The sequence below is a fragment of the Peromyscus eremicus genome, chromosome 9 (genome assembly GCF_949786415.1).
Source record: "Peromyscus eremicus chromosome 9, PerEre_H2_v1, whole genome shotgun sequence".
Taxonomy (NCBI): domain Eukaryota; kingdom Metazoa; phylum Chordata; class Mammalia; order Rodentia; family Cricetidae; genus Peromyscus; species Peromyscus eremicus.
The window spans coordinates 46,166,721-46,183,507 of NC_081425.1; the positions used below are offsets into that span (position 1 = coordinate 46,166,721).

Consider the following 16,787-nt stretch of genomic DNA (forward strand, 5'->3'; position numbering starts at 1 on the left):
CCCTAGGATAATTTTCTGATTGTCCTTTTACTGGTCCCTGTTCAGGTGCCAGAATAACGAAGACCTTGGGAGACCAGCTCCTGTGATCAGCTCGGGGTAATAAAAGGAATGCCTCAGAGCAGCAAGGGATTGTAAACTTTCTTATCTGAGGGTAATTAGGAATAAGTTTTCATCTCTATGGCTGGTGAAATAAGGAAACACACATGCTTTCTGATGTTAACTTTATCTTTTACTTCATCTTAAAAATGGTCTCTGACTCTGTCTCCACACAGCTACATATCTCCACACCATTGCGTACAGCTACATATCTTTATACATTTTTTACATATATACATTTTTCACATGGCTATACATCTTTTACATACATTTCTCTTCTACATCTCTTTTCCATACAGCTTCATCTTCCTTGCCTCCACACAGCCATAACTAAACATCTCATTTAGTTTTTTTTTTTTGTTTTTTGTTTTTTTTTTTTGTTTTTTCAAGACAGGGTTTCTCTGTGTAGTTTTGGTGCCTGTCCTGGAACTCACTTGGTAGCCCAGGCTGGCCTTGAACTCACAGAGACCCACCTGGTTCTGCCTCCGGAGTGCTGGGATTAAAGGCGTGCGCCACCATTGCCTGGCTACATAGTTTTCTTATCAACACTTTACACAGAGCTCTATGTAGCAGCAACTCTTTCCCACAGCTCTCTCACATATCTTTCTTTTACATTATTCACTCACTCTTTACTCACTCACAGTTCTCTCATGCTTCTTCATCTCACTCAGTGCACGCGTGCACACACACACACACACACACACACACACACACTCACATTCTGCAGCAGCTCTCACATAGTTCTACACAGCCATCTCTCTCCACACTGACACTACTGCTCCCTCACAGCCAAACTCTGGACAATTATAAATTACATTTTCAGGGCCCTATCCATTCTCAAAACACAAGACAAGTCACATAGTTTCTCTTAGGCGAGTAATGTCACACTGACCCGTGCACGTAGCTCTAAGTTGGTGAGGGGTCCCAGACATTAAACAAATGGCTGAACCTTGAGCAGTCAGGGTACATGCAGAAAGAGAGCTACTGCAAGGAGCCAATCTCAGTGTAAACAGCCTGGCCTTGATTTAGCAAGGAATACCTCGGAATTAGAATTAGTCTTTGTGTATATTCTGTAGGGGCAGGTTAGTCTGCTTTGGAATAGTTCGAAGGTCTTTGCAAAACGTGTAAAAGGCTGTCTTTGTGACTGAGAATACTTTTACTTTCCTGTGTCAGTAAAGAATATTCTGGTAATATTTCGCTCATCAGAATTATACAGCCTAAACAGAAACCTACAGCTAAATGTGTGCCCAGAGATGCAAAACACACTATCCAAGGGCTGTGGAAAGCACCCCACAGCTGTTCCTATTAGGGAGGCATTGCAGTGGTACCCAAGAAAGTTACAGACAGAAAACAACTGATTTCCACAGCCAGTGACCCCACAGCTTGGCCAGGTGGGGCTCCCATCAGGGAGTTACACGTCAGACTTGCCAAACACTAGTCACCCACTGTATACTTCCATGGCCCTCAGCAACTATCTTCAGAAAAATAAATCTTAATTGTGTATCTTGAAACAGATGAACACTTACATCACCTCACAAACCACTCCTTCTACTACAAAAATCAAGTTGGAACTCACTGAGTACTATATATTCTTTTTTTTCTTGGTTTTTCAAGACAGGGTTTCTCTGTGTAGCCTTGGCTGTCTGGGAACTAGCTCTGTATACCAGGCTGGCCTCTGAACTCACAGAAATCTTCCTGACTCTGCCTCCCAAGTGCTGGGGTTAAAGGCATGCACTACCATCACCCAGCTTATACATAATTTCTAGTGGGATATTAGAAAAAGGTCTGTCTGATTTAGACCACATTACAGTCTTCTAACTTTCAATATTAGAGCTCTGTGGTATAAAGAAAAATTTTAGTTCCAAGAGTTCCTGATTATATTAATTTGATGTTTATTTTTGAATTTTTATTTATTATCGTGTGTGTGTGTGTGTGTGTGTGTGTGTGTGTGTGTGTGTGTGTTAGAGAGAGACAGAGACAGACAGAGAAATCATGAAGTTGGTCAAGAAGACAATCCTGTGGAGTCGGCTGCCTCCATTTTTACGTAGGGTCTGGAGACAGCTCAGGGTGCCAGGCCTGTGTGACAGGTGCTTTACCCACAGAGCCATTTGCCAGGCTCTTTAAAATACTACCCTTTGCCACTATTAAAACCAACTCTCAGGTGAGTGGCGGTGGCGCACGTCTTTAATCCCAGCACTCACAAGGCAGAGCCAGGCGGATCTCTGTGAGTTCGAGGCCAGCCTAGGCTACACAGAGTTCCAGGACAGCCAGAGCTGTTAAACAGAGAAACCCTGTCCCGAAAAACCAACCAACCAAACAAACAAAAAAAACCATCGCTTTTGATTAAAACAAAATATATCTCCCTTATTATGTCCAGCTAAATTAAGCATTTAAAAGAGTGTGGCCTGTTACTATGCAGTGTCTTCAATTCTTAATTAACCCAACCACAGTCTTCCTTACTTACAAGACAGCAATCCAGAAAAACATACAGAACTGAAAGGTTCTCCCAGCAAATGCTACACACCCAGCTCCTTTAGCTGTGGGTGTGTGCAACTGAGTGTGGCAACAGGAAAAAGTACAAATGAACTATGACCACAAACAATTCAAACACAACATGTAACGAATCCAAAGTGTCTGGTTGTACATGCCAGTGCTGTGGTTTTAACTCTGAACACACAGTTTGCACTGTGCCTACCATCATACCAACACAACAAAAGCTACCTCCAGCCTCAGCTCAGACTCCAGACAGCTGAGGGACTGTGAACTGCAGTGTTCTTACCATGCTTACAGTTCTCTGCTCTTATGGTTTAGTTACAGAAAACAAAGACATTTAATATTTTTCTGCTGCTATGCTTCTTATGTTTGTATCAAATTAATCTACCACTAGGCTGCATGGTGTTTGATTTAAAAAACTGCTGTTTGCATTGCTGATTTGAGATTCATAAAAATCCTTACATGGATTCTGGCTTGAGATTAGGACAGAATTTCCAACAATTTCTGAAATGGCACTCTACATAATTCTGCCATTTTGTACTACATACTTATGTAAAGCAGCGTTTTCAGCATTAACAATTACAAAATCAAAATATCAATCAACTCTGGAAAACGATGAAGATGTTCTACATCATGTGGCATCAAACACTCAGCCAAGATGTAATTCTTCTATAAAAACAGACAGATACATCTACCTCATTAATATGCAAATATGTTCCTCTTTAATGAATGATGAAATTATCTGCACACCAAAAAACTATTTTAAAATAATTTCCTTTATGTCTTTCTATCTTTGATTTGTATACCTGTCTTGTATACTTATGTAAGTGTGAGGTCATACAAACATTCCTTGGGCAAAAGAGGTCATGAGAGGAAAGCTAAGAAGCCCTGCTTGGTTACCACCCCAGTAACACAGACACACTCTCTAAAAAGACCAGCTGTGCATTTATTTGCATAAAGCCAAAGGTCAGACTTAAAATCCAAGCTAACAGCCATGTGGCTTACAGTTTCACACTGATCCGGTCTTGAAAAGGTCTTGGTTTTCTCTGCTTATGAGGATGCTGCTCTCTTTCATTCTTCACTTACACCTTCAGTTTTCACAGAATCAGTATTAAGTCCAAAAAAGTCTTTTTTGATGATGTACCGAACACACTGCAAAATCACATTTCTTTCATGTCGAATGTCTGGAGCTAGAAGCTAAAATATACATTAAAAAAGATTAGCTGTTTAAAAATGTCCAAGAAACACAACTTAAAATACTAAGTGTCCCCTCCTAAAAGAAAGAGCACAGAACAGAAGGCAGATTTGTCAAAATACACATTTCCTTTTTCCATTTAACTTACAGCGAAACTATCTTGTTCACATTTGGGCTCCTCTCTAGGGACACAGAGCAAAGAACAGGAAAGCAGACTTCAAAGTCACGACCTTTCCTCTTTACTGGGTGCGTGGGTGTGTGTGGGAGGGGCACACTCATTGGTGCAGGGGCACTCCCCTGCACACTCGGCTCTTTGAGACAAGAGCACCACTTCAGCACAGGAGTTCCACGGCAGCCCGGGCGACATAAGACTCAATAGCTTTAAAAGACTCTTTAAAAGTCAGTAAGAAATAATAAAGAGGATCCTCCAAATCCAAGTCTATAAACGGTAAAAATGAAATGTGTTAAATACAGTAAGAGCTGAAACTAGCACTGAAAACACCTCCACATTCCTTGATTTTCCTTATCACCATTGAAAGCTAAAATTCCCTGTATCCAGAAAAAGTACGCAACCAAGGAGTCGTGTTCTCTGCCAAAAAGGATTAATTTCATCTGGATGTCTTTCTGATGTCTGTAATACAGATCAGGAGCACCACTCGGTGACCGTCAACAGCATCGGATAAACGTCTGAAAACTGCAGCTGGCTGTATCCAGCACTTATGGTCACACCACAGAGTATTTTCTAGATCTGACTTAATAAGAAGCAGCTGTGTGAATCTAACCCTGACAGGACAAACAGGACACTCTGGCCACAGCAGAAGCACTCGCCTGATAAGCAAGAGACTTCCCAGCTCCACTAAAACTGTTTCTCTTAGACACGAAAAGATTTTTACCTCTGAATAGCATCATTCCCTTCTCAGAAGCAAGACACAAGTGTTCCCTTTCTTACGGATTCAAGTGTTTAGTAAATGTTCAAATACATAATGCTGGCAAAACCATTAAAGCCAAGACAGATCAAATAAAGCGTAGTCAGAGGAAAGCAAATGGAAATGTGACCTGGAGTAGCACACTCCAGGACTTGTCTGGACATTACTTTTAGGCTGTTTCAAAGGCATTAAAAAAAAAAAAAAAAGATTCATTCATTCATATATTCATTCATTTTCATTTTATCTGTATGGGTGTCTTGCCTGCATGTATGTATGCATGGGTGCCTGTGAACCCAGAAGGGAGTATCAGATACCCTGGAATGGGAGCCATACACAATTGTGAGCCAGCATGTGGTGCTGGGAACTGAACCTGGGTCCTCTGGAAGAGCAGTCAGTGCTCTAAACTGTGGAGTCATCTCTCTGTAGCCCTCAACAGGCATTTGTATTTTAAAACAGAAAATGATTTCCTTCTCCTTCAGCTTGCCACTGTATTTAGCTGTGCTTCCAATGGACATTTTACCCTCAAACGCATCCCTCCTTATCAACAGTTAAACTATACTTAAATACCCTAATGTTGAGCAGCAAGGGCAACTGTAACTGTTCTGCATATACCGAATACCAGCCATAAATACGCCAGACAGATTTAGAGGACAGACAGCCACACACGAGTCTCCAAGGAACACATGTAGCCTGGAAACACACACACACAGCACCCCAGTGACCCCACCTTCACCACACACACACACACACAGCACCCCAGTGACCTCACCTTCACCACACACACACTTACACACACACACACAGCACCCCAGTGACCTCACCTTCACCACACACACACTTACACACACACACACACACACAGCACCCCAGTGACCTCACCTTCACCACACACACACACACACACACACACACACACACACACACAGAGTACCCCAGTGACCTCACCTTCACCACACACACAGCACCCCAGTGACCCCACCTTCACTACACACAAACACCCCAGTGACCTCACCTTCACCACACACACACACACACACACACACAGAGCACCCCAGTGACCTCACCTTCACCACACACACACACACACACACACACACACACACACACACACACAGAGCACCCCAGTGACCTCACCTTCACCACACACACACACACACACACAGCACCCCAGTGACCTCACCTTCACCACACACACACATCACCCCAGTGACTCCACCTTCAACACACACACACACACACACACACACACACACACACACACACGCACACAAATACCCCAGTGACCCCACCTTCACTACAACACACACACAGCACCCCAATGACCCCACTTTTACGACGAAAGCGCAGACATCACAGCATGAACAAATACCACTTACCATTTCCAGGAGGTATGGGTGATGTGTTCTTGGTTCAAACAACGGGTGGCAGTAACTCTTCTTCCTCTTAAGGGCCATCTTCCTGAAACCAATCCTCTGGCTCTCCCACTTGGCTCTTGCGACAATTCTGCCAGCTATTTTAACATTTTGTCTTGGACTCTTAGGAGGACTGCTATAGAGAACATGGTTTTCTGTAGGAATATCTGCTTCAGTCTTGATAGGGATTTCTAAGTGCGGTGAAAGACAAACAAAAAAAGGTATAATAACCCTCCCAGCCATAACACTGGCTACCCAATAACTTTTTTAAAAATGGTTTTTCCAGACAAGGTTTCTCTGTGAAACCCTGGATGTCCCGGAACTAGCTCTGTAGACCAGGCTGGTCTTGAACGCACGGAGATCAGCCTGCCTCTGATTCCTGAGTGCTGAGATTAAAGGCGAGTGCCATCACCACCTGGCTTAATCTTTTTTTTTGATTACTCAGTAACTTAAACCCAAGAAGGATTTTTACAACAAGCCTCCACCCCCCAACTAGGTGCTTAAACTACCAAGAACTAAGGAGAGTGCCTCAAGAGTCTAGAGCGTACTCACAGAAGCAGCGGCTTGGGACTGCTCAAAAGCGTAACAGACACGAGGGGGCAGGACATAATGGACAAACCTAGAGACGTCCTTTGGAAAGAGTCAAATCAATGACATTTAAACCAACAGCAGAGGAGAGAGCCATGCTATGGGGTGACACTGCAGTAAGAAAGGGAGAAGTGGAGGCGTGGGGCCACACATCTCAAGCTTCAGCAACACACGGTTCTTTGTGGATGGCCCGGACATGTCGTTTAACAGACAGAAATGGTCAGACCAGAGACCAACAAGACCAAAACGCCTTAGTCTGCACCAGCACCACATCCTACCTACCGAGGACGCACACGTGACAACTGTGTACACCAAGTCAAACATCCCAGGCAGAGGACGGACGGAGACGCAGCACACACATCTATCAGAAGAGAGCTGCAGGGCGGCACCAGGATCAGAAGCAGACTCCAGGACAAGGACTATTGCCAGGAATAAAGCAGCTTAAAATGCTCAAGGGCTGAATTAATGACGAACACAAACACACCAGGTACAGTGCTCCACACCTGTCCACCCAGCACTGGACAAGACAAGTGGGAAGCTGTAGGTTCCAGTCTAGCCTGGGCTGCATGGTGAGGCCTTTTCTCTCAAAACAAGAACAAAAACCTCATAAAGCATCAATTCTTTTTATAAGTGTGTGTGTGTGTGTGTGTGTGTGTGTGTGTGTGTGTGTGTGTGTGTGTGTAAGCATGTACCAGGTCTTCAGGCTAGCTAGTTAAGTGCTTTTATCCACTGAGCCATCTCACTGGCTGCACAACAGCAGATTTCCCAAAACTTCATGAAACTAAAAGAAGCCATCAGTATACGGGGCAGCAAAATCGCTCTATTTCTCCAAACCGAGTTCAGGACCCAAGTTCAGTCCCTGGGCCCAACATGATGGAAGGGGAAAACTGACATCTGCAAACTGTCTTCTATCCTCTGAATGAGTGTACACCACATCCGCCACCCCTCCTTGCACACACACACACACACACACACACACACACACACACACACACAAATATACAAATCTATCATTAGAGAAGGAAGCTCCAACTCTCAGTAAAGCAGACAGAAACTGAGTGGAGATACAGAGGTCTATCACTAACACCAAAATCTGATAAAGACCATTCTATCCAGTGTGCATTCTTGTCAAGTTCACTGGCTAGTTGTGTTGGGCCATGAGGATGTCTCAGCAAATTGAAAACAAACAAACAAACAAAAACCCAAAACCTAAAAGCACATAAGTTACATCTTTGACTCAAACAGAATCAAATTAAACTAATTAACAGGAATCTAGGTAGAAGTCCTAATATTTGAAAACTAAACAATATTTCTAAATGAGTGCTATTCTAAGATATACATTCCCTCCCATTTCCTGTCATATAAGAGCTACAATTCTTGAAATCTACAGTCTTCCTGTACACCTCTGAGTTAACTGATGGCTGGCAGCCCCTGAGCAGCTTCAGGATGGGTGGGGAATGGGGACTTGCTCACTGGAGACCAGGCAGATCTTTCAACACACCCTCCAGCTCCCAGGGAGAGGAGGGCTGAAGGTGATGTCCATCATGCCTATGCAATGGAACTCTCACAAAACTCAAGAGGACAGAGTTCAGAGAACCCAGACAGCCATACTGAGGAAGAATTCTGGAGGGTGGTGAGCCTAGAGAGGAAAGGACACACGATTCCTTCCCCCATCCCTTGCCCTGTGGACCACTTTACCTGGTGTATATATTGGCATTCTCTGAAATACTCTTTATCTAATGGGCACCTTGACTTCTTGCCAATCACAATCAGATGCACGAGTACAAAACCCTAGGACTTGCAGCTGGCACCAGAGAAGGGCAGTGGCGGGAACTGACACTCCCTCCAGGTAGGCAAGTGTCAGAAATGGACCGAAGGTGTGGGAACTCAGTCGTCCATATCATGTGGGGAAAACTCTACCTCACAGTGGTCTCGGCAATCTGTGTGGTTGCTGAATGAACACACAAAACAAACTGAGTTTGATTCTTTGTCTTCAGAATAACCCATACACTAATTTCTTAAATTACCAGGTAAGTCACAAAATGTTTGAGAATAAAAATGAAAATGTAATGCATCAAGTTTGTAGAATTTGGCTAAGACAACACATGAGGGCAAATTTAAAGGTTTGATGTTCACGTAAGAGATGAAGAGTCTGAAGTTCAGGCAAATTTCAATAGTGATGTACAAAGGGAGATGAAGAGTGAAAATGTGCCGGGTGGTGGTGCACACCTTTAATCCCAACATTTGGGAGGCAGAGGCAGGTGGATCTCAGTGAGTCGAGTTCATCCTGGTCTACAAAGCAAGTTCAGGACTGTTACATAGAAACCCTGTCTTGAAAAAACAAAAACCAAAACAAACAAAACAACAACAAAAACAAAAGAGTGAAAATGTATGGATTTGAAGCTGGGCGACAGTGACACACGCCTTTAATCCCAGCACTTGGAAAGCAGAGCCAGGCAGATTTCTGTGAGTTCGAGGCCAGCCTGGTCTACAGAGCGAGATCCAGGACAGGCACCAAAACTACACAGAGAAACCCTGTCTCGAAAAAACAAGAGCTGGAGAGATGGCTCAGAGGTTAAGAGAACTGACTGTTCTTCCAGAGGTCCTGAGTTCAATTCCCAGCAACCACATGGTGGCTCACAGCCATCTGTAATGAGATCTGGTGCCCTCTTCTGGTGTGCAGTCATACATGCAGATAGAATACTATATATATATATATAACAAATAAATAAATAAATAAATCTTAAAGGAAAAAAAAAGAAAAAGAAAAACAAACCAAAAAAATGTATGGATTTGAGTGAAAACCACCGAAAAATAATAAGGAAAATTCGATGAAGCCAGACTTAGCTCTTTGGAAAGATAAATTCAGTTAAGTACCCAGCCAAGACTTAACAAGATAAATGGGACATGGGGAGAATATTTAATACATGGAAAAGTGAAAACATTACTATATTACAAGGAATACTACGACTAACTAATTTTATACCAGTTAAATTCAACTGGTATAAATTCAGAAAGAACAAGAAAGCTAATTAATCCTGTATCTATAAAGGAAATTTAATTCATAATTTAAAAACTTTCCAAAAGAAAAATGCTAGGTTCAGAAAATCCTACAAAAATAAAAAAAAGGTCAAAAAGTAAAAAATCCCACACAAACCCTTACAACAGACCAAATCCACCACGAAAAAAGGAAGGTCATGGCCCAGTTAGTGTCCCATCTGAGCACACATGCAAACCTCCAACAAAATGTCAGCCAATCAAATCCATTGGTATAATAAAAGTACACCACACCATTACCAAGTAGATTTTATCCCACAAATACAGGTTCATCTGACACCTGAAAACTGATTTCACAGTATTACTGCAGAAGGGAAAAAATACAAACACTGGACAATTTACAAGTTCTAAGATAGGAGTTTCTATCCCTCCTCTCAAACAGTGACTCTGTATTTATTTACCATGGATCAGTATGGTATGACACTCTCCATATTCAGGTCTTACATAGGACCAAATGTGGAAATTGTATCTCACAGGAATTATAGGGCATATATTTCAAGCACAGACTTGTGTGTTAGAATACTGGGCTCAAGTCAACATCACTCAAGAGTTTTCTGGTGAGCTATTTATCCCCGCTTACACCTCCTCATTTATACAATGGAAATAGTGGTATCCAGGTTACGAGGTCGTTCTGAGTAAAGCACACAGAACAGGCCTGGCATGGAGTGAGCACTGTATGAGTATTTGCCATGACCACATGAAGATGCCTCTTTAGTGATGAGGAAAAGAGGAAACAGAGGCCTGCAGCCACAAAACAATACAGCTGAGACTCCCTGAAGCCGACTACAGAGTCCAGCACAATGGACAGAATTATACGGTCACAGTATCACTCTCTGTTATTCCTTAACCTTCAGTATTGCTCACTCAGCCAAGGACCACAAAGATCAGGTGGAGCCGAGCTTATACAGTCAATGTGCTGTTAAGGAGTGAGGACACGGGGCCATCTGTATTTTCCTCTTAATATCTGCCCGCTAACTGTCATATATTAATACAGTGTCCACCAACTCAAATCAGTTCTAACTACAGCTATACTACCCTTTTACACTAAGATCATTCTTTGGTTTGTGGCATTTTAAAGCAGTTCTCAGTTTGGGGCTCTAATCATAGCTGAGCCAGTTTGAGGGGAAAACAACCAGTTGAAGGGAGCTGTAGGAAGCCAGGAAAAGTAGCAGGGCAACCCCCGCCCCCCGAAACACTCGTTACTCATAATTCTGGCCACCCCAGATTCAAGCATGACCTCTTCACGGCTTCAGTCTTGCCCGAGGGCCCTCTTTTAACCTGTCTAGAAGACAATTAACACAAGACATCTGGGAGCAGCTGGATGGCTTGATGAAGCTGAATTCAAACGACATAAAATAATTCTTAAGCTCTAACAGTACTAAACAAAGGCTTTCTCCTTAAAGCAGGGGCCTTTAAATAGTCAAAATAAAATAAATTCACATAAAAATCTGCTGCGGCTATTAAAGACACTACATGTCCCTTCCTGTTCAGGGAGACAGCAAATGACACAAAGCAGAGGTTACAAGGGGATGCAATACAGTTGGCTTCTTTCTATTATTCAGTCCCCAGACCTAGATTTTCACACAGGTTCTGCTACACACCAGTGCTAACAAACTCAGCCTCTCTAACCCTGAGAGTGTGAGATTTCATAAAGCAGAGGTGTGAGATTTCAAAGACTTCTAACTTCTTGTCTTCCAGCCAATTAAAAAATGGCGGCAGCCTCCAGTTGAAGACCAGAGTATGCAAAGTATTTATTAAATGTTTCCTCTCCAGAGGGATAGAAGAAAGCATTAGTTTACCTTGTTTTTATGGGGTTCATTAACCTGTTAACAGTTTTTTTCCTTATGTTATAAATACAACTGATAGGGAAGAAATATAATATGTGTTTAAAGAATAACTCCATCTACCTATCAGTATATGGGAAACAAGAGTAAGAAACAAATACTGTTTTTCTTAAAAGTAAAAGGAGGCAACCATCTGTTAAGGAATACGCTGATAAATCCACAGCAGCTTATATTTCAAAATCCAAGTAGCTTTTAACTACCAGAAGAGCCCATAGCCCATTAATAGCAAAGAACTCCCATGTCACAGATAGATACATAAACCCCAAGCTTTGTATCGAAGCCGGCTCTTCCTTAGTCTACATCCTCCAAGTACACAAACACTGCTTATCTCAAAGAACTGCTAACTTCACCCAATTACACCCCCTTCATTCTGCATGAACACTTCTCTCTCTCTCTTGACAACAGCGCCTACTCTGATCACACAGCTCCATCACAAACACATGAACTCTCTCACAGTAGGAAAGGCCTAAACACAATTACCAAGAAGGACCAGGTTTAGCCAACTACAGGACATTAGTTTATTCACTAAGCACATACATTATTGATGCAAATCTGGATTAAAACTATACTGTATGAGAATATTAGCCTATCACAACTGAGTATGTGGCCCTAAAGAGAGGCTGCAGGAGGGTAAACCGGCTTTTCACAACAAAGCCACACCCACTCTCGTACGTAAAAGTGAAATATGTCTCCTGGGCATGCTAACTTCTCAGACAGAATCTTGTAAGGATTCCACTTCTTCAATCCTTTAAAACAAATAGGTGAGGGCCGGGAAGACAACTCAGGAAAAAGCTGGGCGTGGTGGCACACATCTGTAACCTCAGTAAGCTCTGGCTTCAGTGAGATCCCATCTCAAATAGGAAGGTGGGAGCAATTTACAAAGACATCCAACATGGACCTTTGGCCTCTGCACACACATCCATGTGCATACACCCACATGCTTATCCAACACACACTCAAAGTAAATAAATATATCAGGCAAGCCCAAGTGCAGGGCCACTATGCATTCCAAGTGAGAAAACTTACATAAACATGTTCTATAAACAGCACTATGCCCAACAGACTTAAATTTTATTCTATCTTATTTCATTTCATTATTTTTTGAGACCAGGTTTCATGTGGCCCAGGCTGGCCACAAGCTCACTATACAGCTGAGAATGACCATAAACTTCTGATCCTCTGGAGTGGCAAGGACCACTATTCATCTCCCACAGGTGTTACAGATATGACGAGGGGCCTTGAAAAGGGATAGGATGCTGCATGCTGAATGCTACAAACCGCCCAGCATGAACCAAAGACAAAAAGCATCAGGAGTCGCACCCCGCCTTACCTTCTGGTTCACTCTCTGACCCCGAAACACTGCCGTAGCTGCTCATCAGTGAACACAGCGCTGGTGTCACCTCCTTAGGTACTATAGTCCTTTGTGGTTTCTCCTCATCAGACTCTACGACAGAAGGAAAGAACCATGATTCAAAGAGGAGAGCCCAGGGTGACTGCTACCATCATAAAGAAAGCTGACTTCTCATTGCAAGTGAAATAAAAAGAAGTCATTTCTGATGATTTCTTTCATCTTCTCTCCCAAAAAAATTCTAAGAGGGCTAAAAACTTTGTCCTTGTTTTAAATCTTAAGCTAAGCAGATCTTTACTCCAGGGGAGACAGGGACAAATGTAACTGTACACAGCCTAGCTAACTTATCACACTTTGTGGGATATGGAATTTGGGCCTTTCCTAAATTAATTTACACAGTCCCTGATATTACAGGTAGCAAGAAAGCCAAAACACTCATTGAGTGTTATTGGGACAAGATCGTTAACTCTGAAAATTAAATTTAGGAATAAATATAAAATTCTACTTTTTTATTGTTTAATATTTAAACAAATCAAACATTTAAAGCATTCTACAGACTCAGTCAAAGAGTTCATTGAAATGAATCTAACCCAAACTTCTAAGAGCTCAATTCAACAAGGCAACATGAGAAGATGGAAAGTACTGAAGAGCCTGCCAAAGGTGAAGGGTTTAATGGCAGCCCAGAAAGCCTCTTGGTAGGCCCAGGACACCACCCATTACATTCATTTTTGGCACTGATCTAGACGAGGCATTAAACAAAGCTGGACTGAAGACAATATACAACTTGTCTACTTAATGAACCAAGTGGGCCACAACCACTATGAAGTGCTTCAAGACTGAGCAGTCAATATTCCTCAAGCCAGTCTAGGGAAACCGAAACATGTCACTAGAAAATGTACTTATCTTTTTATGTGAGCACTGGCTGTGAACCTCCACATAAGGTACACATGAGGGATGAAGACTTATCTACCACCCACACTACCAAAATGTTAACTGATGTATTAACAATGTCTCAAACTATTCCTTGTTGATTTTAAGCTAGATGATTACCTCATCTTGCATATTAATAAGGAGAAAGGAAATCATGCAGTTTCTATATGCACATTATGAATGTTACCACGCAGTCTGTTCCTCCACTGTTTAAATGACCAGACAACATGAACTCTTTCAAGACCTAAAGAAAGAAACCGGCTGGGCGGTGGTGGCGCACGCCTTTAATCCTAGCACTCGGGAGGCAGAGCCAGGCAGATCTCTGTGAGTTCGAGGCCAGCCTGGGCTACCAAGTGAGTTCCAGGAGAGGCGCAAAGCTACACAGAGAAACCCTGTCTCGAAAAATCAAAAAAAAAAAAAAAAAAAAAAAAAAGAAACCGATCCCATAGCAGCAAAATGTTATATTCTTTAAAAGCTTGATCTCACTTAGATCTTATCAATCCTGCGATTTCATATGGCTTTTACAATTCTCCTGCCTCAGTTTCCTAAGTGCTGGGATTCTAGGGACAGACCCACTTAGTTTTGTTTTGTTTGGATTTTTGACAAATAACAAAACGGAGAAGCCCTTGAGGGCTCACCAGAGGTCCATGACATCACTGACTTATTACTGGTGATGTTTGATTGCTGAGTGATCTGTCCAGTTTCTCTACTTCTATGAAGTTGGGATCTCCCTCTTCATTACTCCATTCCTGAAATGAGCTACTATTGCACACTTCAATTTGAGTATCCACTCAAGTAAGAAGTGCCAGAAAACTTCTGACATATGTTAAAAGCACTATAGTACTCAGTAGGTGTTTGAGGAACAGGTACTCTGAAGTAGTGTAATTATTTTAAAACAATTATTACTATGTTATTCCAGTGATTATTTTGTATTCCTCTCATTTTTTTTCTACATATATGCACTGCAATTATTCTCTAAGAAAGATCTGTCCCTTGAGCTGGAGCTATGGTCCAGTGGTTAAGGACACTTGCTGCTCTTGCAAAGGACAAGTTTGGTTCCCAGGACCCACATAAAGTGGTTCACAAATGTCTATAACTCCAGTCCCAAGGGATTCAACAACCTCTTCTGGCCTTCATGGGCACTTCATGCACATGGTGTGTGCGCAAGCATGCGTGTACATACACACATTTTTTGAAAAAGAAAGATCTGTCCCTTTCCTTCATATTTATCTATCCAAATACTTATTTAAATCAATATAGACTAATAGATTTTTACTTTTGGGAGGGATGGCCATAACTTATCATTATTTATTTTGTCATTTCAATTGTTGCAACTTCCTTTACTGAAAATTCTTTATAGCACCCTTCTGAGTATGTCTTAGACTGTTCTGTCCTATGCTGTCTTATTGACTGGAAAGGCCTCACTATATAACCCAGGCGCGCTCAGCCTCCTGAGTATTGGGATCATAGGCATGCGCTACCATACCTGGTGATCTTTGTATTTTTTTAGAGAACTTTATGACACCATGAGACACTCTAGGCTAACCTTGTGCCTTTTCTGCACTTTTCTAAAAGATTCTGGTTTCAGGAGAAAAGTATCTGAAATTCACAACTTGAGTGGTAGGTGTACTAGGAGGTCACAAAGCTCACTGCACCCAACCACCTCCCCAGAAGATAAGTGGAAGCTAATGTGCACACAGAACTCTCTCTCTCACACACACACATATTTAGGGGACACAACCCAAGTATAACACTTTGAAAGTATACCAGGCATGGTGGGGCATGTGTGTAATTCCAGCACTCAAAAGGCTGAGGCAAAAGAACTGTGAGGTCAAGGCCACCATGGACTAGAGGAAGAAACCCTATCTCAAAAACCAAACCACCCTCTCCTAATCTATTACAATAACATTAACTTAAAAATAAGACAGTGAGGGGTTGGGAGGTGTTACTCCAAAATTCCCTGGGATCTGCCTATCAGTTCTCATATAAATACTTTAGCACCCAACCTGAAGACAGTCAAAGGCACGGCACCAACAGATAAATACTCAAGAAACAAAAAGTCCTCTTGTGCTTAAAAAAATAAAAGCAGCTAAACCCAATTCTCTGAAATAAAAATACCACTATAAACAAGATTATCAATCAAAATCATGACATCAAATTTCATAGTTAGCACAAAATACTGACTCAAACAATCGTATTGTTAAAGTTCCATGTTCTCACTGATCAAAAGAAAAAAACCAGAACTACCATTAGACCAGTAGTCAGTCATCAATGCCTATCTGTTTCCTCTCTCACACACCAGTTTATGATCAAACACATAGTTGGAGGGACATGAACCTTCCATGCTCTTTCTTGGCACTCTCTCTGCATTCTGTCCTTTTAGAGGTTGAGAGCAGTTCTGTTATACAGGCATGGTTCACTGAGTCACTGTCCACTGGAGGCCAACTCAACCTTCAGCACCTCTCCCCTCCCTGGAAGTCCAAGTGGCCAGCTCCCATGAAGCTGCTCAGGGCCGCTGGCACCTCAGACTCAGGAAGCACTTTTCCTGAAAGCATGAATAGAGTTCTTTGAAATCCCCACTTTTTTTTTCTTTTTAAACTATAGTGCTAAGCAAGCAAAATGTAGGATCCCCACAGGACCCTCTCCCTTTTAATGATTTTATTTTATGTGTATGAATGAATGTCTGCATGTATGTATTATGCCACATGCATGCTTGGTGCCCAAAGTTGTATCATGTGGGTGCTTGGAACCAAACTTGGGTCCCCTGCAAGGGCAGCAACTGCTCTTGTCCATGCTCAGCCATCTCTCCAGCCTCCCATAAATCCCTTCTAAAACGAAGATAGAAAAACCTCCCTTGAATAGGTAGTCACTGTCTTACTCAGCAGCTTCCTACCTGGT

General features: G+C 42.2%; 1 protein-coding gene across 1 annotated transcript in view; it reads right to left on the reverse strand.

The window, feature by feature from the left end:
• Positions 1-3,515: 3,515 nt before the first annotated feature.
• The window catches only part of Nufip1 (nuclear FMR1 interacting protein 1), a 33,144-nt gene continuing 19,872 nt past the window's right edge, over positions 3,516-16,787 (reverse strand). Inside the window, exons 8-10 of the mRNA XM_059273310.1 lie at positions 12,942-13,055; positions 6,087-6,313; positions 3,516-3,786 (exon numbers count right to left, since the gene is read on the reverse strand). Of these exons, the coding sequence (XP_059129293.1) occupies positions 3,661-3,786; positions 6,087-6,313; positions 12,942-13,055 (467 nt within the window). The 3' untranslated portion in view covers positions 3,516-3,660. The remainder of the gene's footprint in view (positions 3,787-6,086; positions 6,314-12,941; positions 13,056-16,787) is intronic.